Source organism: Neopelma chrysocephalum, unplaced genomic scaffold (genome assembly GCF_003984885.1).
Source record: "Neopelma chrysocephalum unplaced genomic scaffold, ASM398488v2 Primary Assembly neopelma1_325, whole genome shotgun sequence".
In the NCBI taxonomy this organism is placed as follows: Eukaryota; Metazoa; Chordata; class Aves; order Passeriformes; family Pipridae; genus Neopelma; species Neopelma chrysocephalum.
This window is the reverse complement of record NW_020897988.1, coordinates 90,188-93,614: the sequence shown is the minus strand read 5'-3', so window position 1 is coordinate 93,614 and position 3,427 is coordinate 90,188. Positions and strand designations below refer to the sequence as shown.

At 56.6% G+C, this 3,427-nt stretch overlaps 1 protein-coding gene across 1 annotated transcript in view; it reads left to right on the top strand.

Moving 5' to 3' along the window:
- Positions 1–1,751, top strand: part of VANGL2 (VANGL planar cell polarity protein 2) — a 6,358-nt gene extending 4,607 nt beyond the window's left edge. Inside the window, exons 5-6 of the mRNA XM_027705370.1 lie at positions 530–797; positions 1,303–1,751. Of these exons, the coding sequence (XP_027561171.1) occupies positions 530–797; positions 1,303–1,563 (529 nt within the window). The 3' untranslated portion in view covers positions 1,564–1,751. The remainder of the gene's footprint in view (positions 1–529; positions 798–1,302) is intronic.
- The last annotated feature ends 1,676 nt before the right edge of the window (positions 1,752–3,427 follow it).

Here is a 3,427-nt window from a genome sequence, read left to right as displayed (position 1 = left end):
AGGTCCGTGTTTCAAGGGGTCAGTCCTTCAGGAACTGCTCCAGGTCCAGGGTCAGTCCTTCAGGAACTGCTCCAAATCTGTATTCTATGGGGTCAGTCCTTCAGGAACTGCTCCAGGTCCAGGGTCAGTCCTTCAGGAACTGCTCCAAATCTGTATTCTATGGGGTCAGTCCTTCAGGAACTGCTCCAGGTCCGGGGTCAGTCCTTCAGGAACTGCTCAAGCTCCATATTCCATGGGGTCAGTCCTTCAGGAACTGCTCCAGGTCCACATTCCATTGGGTCAGTCCTTCGGGAACGGCTCCAGCTCCGTGTTCCACGGGGTCAGTCCTTCAGGAGCTGCTCCCACGTGGGTCCCCTCATAGTTTCTCCCAGCAGCCCTGCTCCTCTGTGGGCTCCTCTCTCCGTGGCTCAGCACTCCCAGTCCACCCCTGGCCGTCCCATGGCGTGGAGGGATCCCCCCCAGAGCCGTTTTGGGGTAGAATTCGAGCTCCATCCACAGCTGGGCAGCAAGAGGCTCCCCCCAAACCCAGAGTTCTCTCATCCCACCACGTCTCTCGTCCCCACAGGCTGGTGGTGGCGGTGGAAGAGGCCTTCACCCACATCAAGAGGCTGCAGGAGGAGGACCAGAAGAACCCCCGGGAGATCATGGACCCCCGCGAGGCCGCCCAGGCCATCTTCGCCTCCATGGCCCGGGCCATGCAGAAGTACCTGAGGACCACCAAGCAGCAGCCCTACCACACCATGGAGAGCATCCTGCAGCACCTGGAGTTCTGCATCACCCACGACATGACGCCCAAGGTGTGCAGGGTGGGCCAGGACAAGAGGTTGGAGCAGGGTGGGGATTCGGGCTCTGCTCCCAGGGAACAAGGGACAGGACAAGAGGAAACGGCCTCAAGCTGTGCCAGGGGAGGGTCAGGTTGGACATGAGGAGGAATTTCCCCATGGAAAGGGTGTTCAGGCCTTGGAAGGGGCTGCCCAGGGAGGTGGGGGAGTGCCCAGCCCTGGAGGTGCCCAGGGAAGGAGTGGATGTGGCACTGAGTGCCAAGGTGGGGATGGGGCACAGGTTGGGCTGGATGATCTTGGAGGCCTTTCCCAAGCTCAGAAATCCCAGGATCCAGCCAGAGAAGGGAGTGTGACCCCACGGGATCAGCACAGTGGGAACCAGGGACATTTTTCAGGCAGGACCTTGAGGCTGCAAAAAAAAACCCCAAGGCTGAGCCACGGGAAAGTAACATTCCCATGACATTCCCATGACATTCCCATGACATTCCCATGACATTCCCGTGTCCTTTCCCCCCCCCAGGCCTTCCTGGAGCGGTACCTGACGGCCGGGCCCACCATCCAGTACCACAAGGACCGCTGGCTGGCCAAGCAGTGGACGCTGGTCAGCGAGGAGCCGGTCACCAACGGCCTCAAGGACGGCGTGGTCTTCGTGCTCAAGCGCCAGGACTTCAGCCTGGTGGTCAGCACCAAGAAGATCCCCTTCTTCAAGCTCTCCGAGGAGTTCGTGGACCCCAAGTCCCACAAGTTCATCATGAGGCTGCAGTCAGAGACCTCGGTGTGAGAGACGAGCAGAGGGGTGGTGGGAGAGGGGGGAGACCCTTCCCCGCTCCCCTCCGGCCCCGCCGGGGGCTCGGGGAGGTCACCTCGGGGGGGGTGACCTCGGGGGGTGACCTCGGGGGGGTCATTTTGGTGGTCAAGGACCCCAAGGACCTTGGGCGGGACTCCGGGAAGCGGCTCCGGGCTCGTGGTCACCCGGGGGTGGGCTGAGCCCCTTCTCCTCCTCCTCCTCCTCCTCCTCTTCCCCCTCCACCTCCTCCTCCTCCTCCTCCTCCTCCCCGAAACCCAGGGCCTTGTAGCATCTCTCCCCAGGGGAAGGAGCAGCGACGGTGCCACAACTCAAGGGCTAATCCCAAACCTTCCTCACCAGCATCCCCCTGGATCCCACCGGGATCTTCTGCTCCTGCCTCCTCCCCCCCTTTTCCTCCCTGTCCTGGCTCTGGCCTTAAAACCACTTCCAGCCCGGCCTTTTTAGGGCTGCTTTTTTAAACCCTAGAGATTTTTTGGGGTTTGTTTTTTTTTTTTAGGGGGGGGGAGTATTTTTCAAACACCTCCACATTCCGTGGCTGCTACAAAAAACTTCCCCTGGCATTCCAGGACACTCCAAGTTGTTGGAGCCTCCTCCTCCTCCTCCTCCTCTCCTCTGCTGATGGTTTTTTAGCAAAAACGAGCAGAAATCTGATTTTTTTTCAGAGAAGCAGGAGGTTGGTTCTGGGGTTTTCACCGCTCCCGAGGTGACCCCACATTCCCGCTTCCAGCAGCACTTCCATGGGGCTTCCCAGTGCTGTCGGAGCTGGAGTTGGAGGCAAAGCAGCTCAAAACATCTCCTGGGGTCCAGCCCTGGACCTGCAGCCCCCGAGGGGCTCCCGGGAGGGGTCAACAAGGTCCTTAATTAACGTCCCTGTGGCGATCCCACGGAATTCCCACGTCGGGACGTGGAAAATTTTTGCCTTCTCCCGGTTTCTGTTCAAGGTCTCAAATACCTCATGGGTTGATTTTCACTTTTTTTCCACGTTTTCCCACATCCAGTCCTGGTGGGAGTTTGGGGCCGGGCCCTGCGGGGTCGGTTTGCTCGTGGAGGGGCCGATTTCACCCCGAGGAGGGTTTGGATTTGGGGGGGTTGTTTTATATCCTAAAAGCACTAAAAGGGTGTGAATTTGGGGGGTAGGGGAAGGGAGAGGCTTTCCCAGCAGCACCAGTAGCAAAGTCCCGCTGCTGGAGGGGTCCTGTGGGGTCCTGTGGGGTCCTGTGGGGTCCAACCCCACCCAAGCTCGGGCTTGGCTTTCCCGAATTCCAGGGAATCTCCGTTTTGGGGGAATTTTTAACCCCCTCCTGCCGCTCCCCTCTTAAGGCCGAAGGACCCAATTCCACCCCCCCATTTTTGGGTTTTTTTGGGGTGTTTTCCCACGAAAAAAACCCCAAAGGGTCGGCCCAGGGAGGGGGGAATTTTTCCACTCGGGAGTTTAAGAAGAAGAAGAAGAAGAAGAAAAAAAAAAGCCTTTTTTGGGTCCGTTTTTGGGGTGGGTTTGATTCCTCTCAGCAGAGCCCAGACCTTGTGCATGCGTTGTAGAAAGTTGTAAAATGTAAAATTGTTTTTTAATATATAAAAAAAAAAAAAAGCTGGTTTTTACAGTTTTTGCAGTGGCTCGGAACGTTCCGGCAGTGGTAGAACTTTGGGTGGTGTTTGGTTGGTTTTTTTGTTGGTTTTTTTTGGTTATTTTTGTTTTGTTTTTTTTTTCATAGAGGGACTAAAATTGTACAATTTTTTTTTTTTTAATAAAATAAACACGTTTTGACTTTTTTTTTTTCCTTCGTCTGGGGGGTTTATGGGGCAAAGGGCTCAGGGTCTGTGGGGCCACAGATTTGGG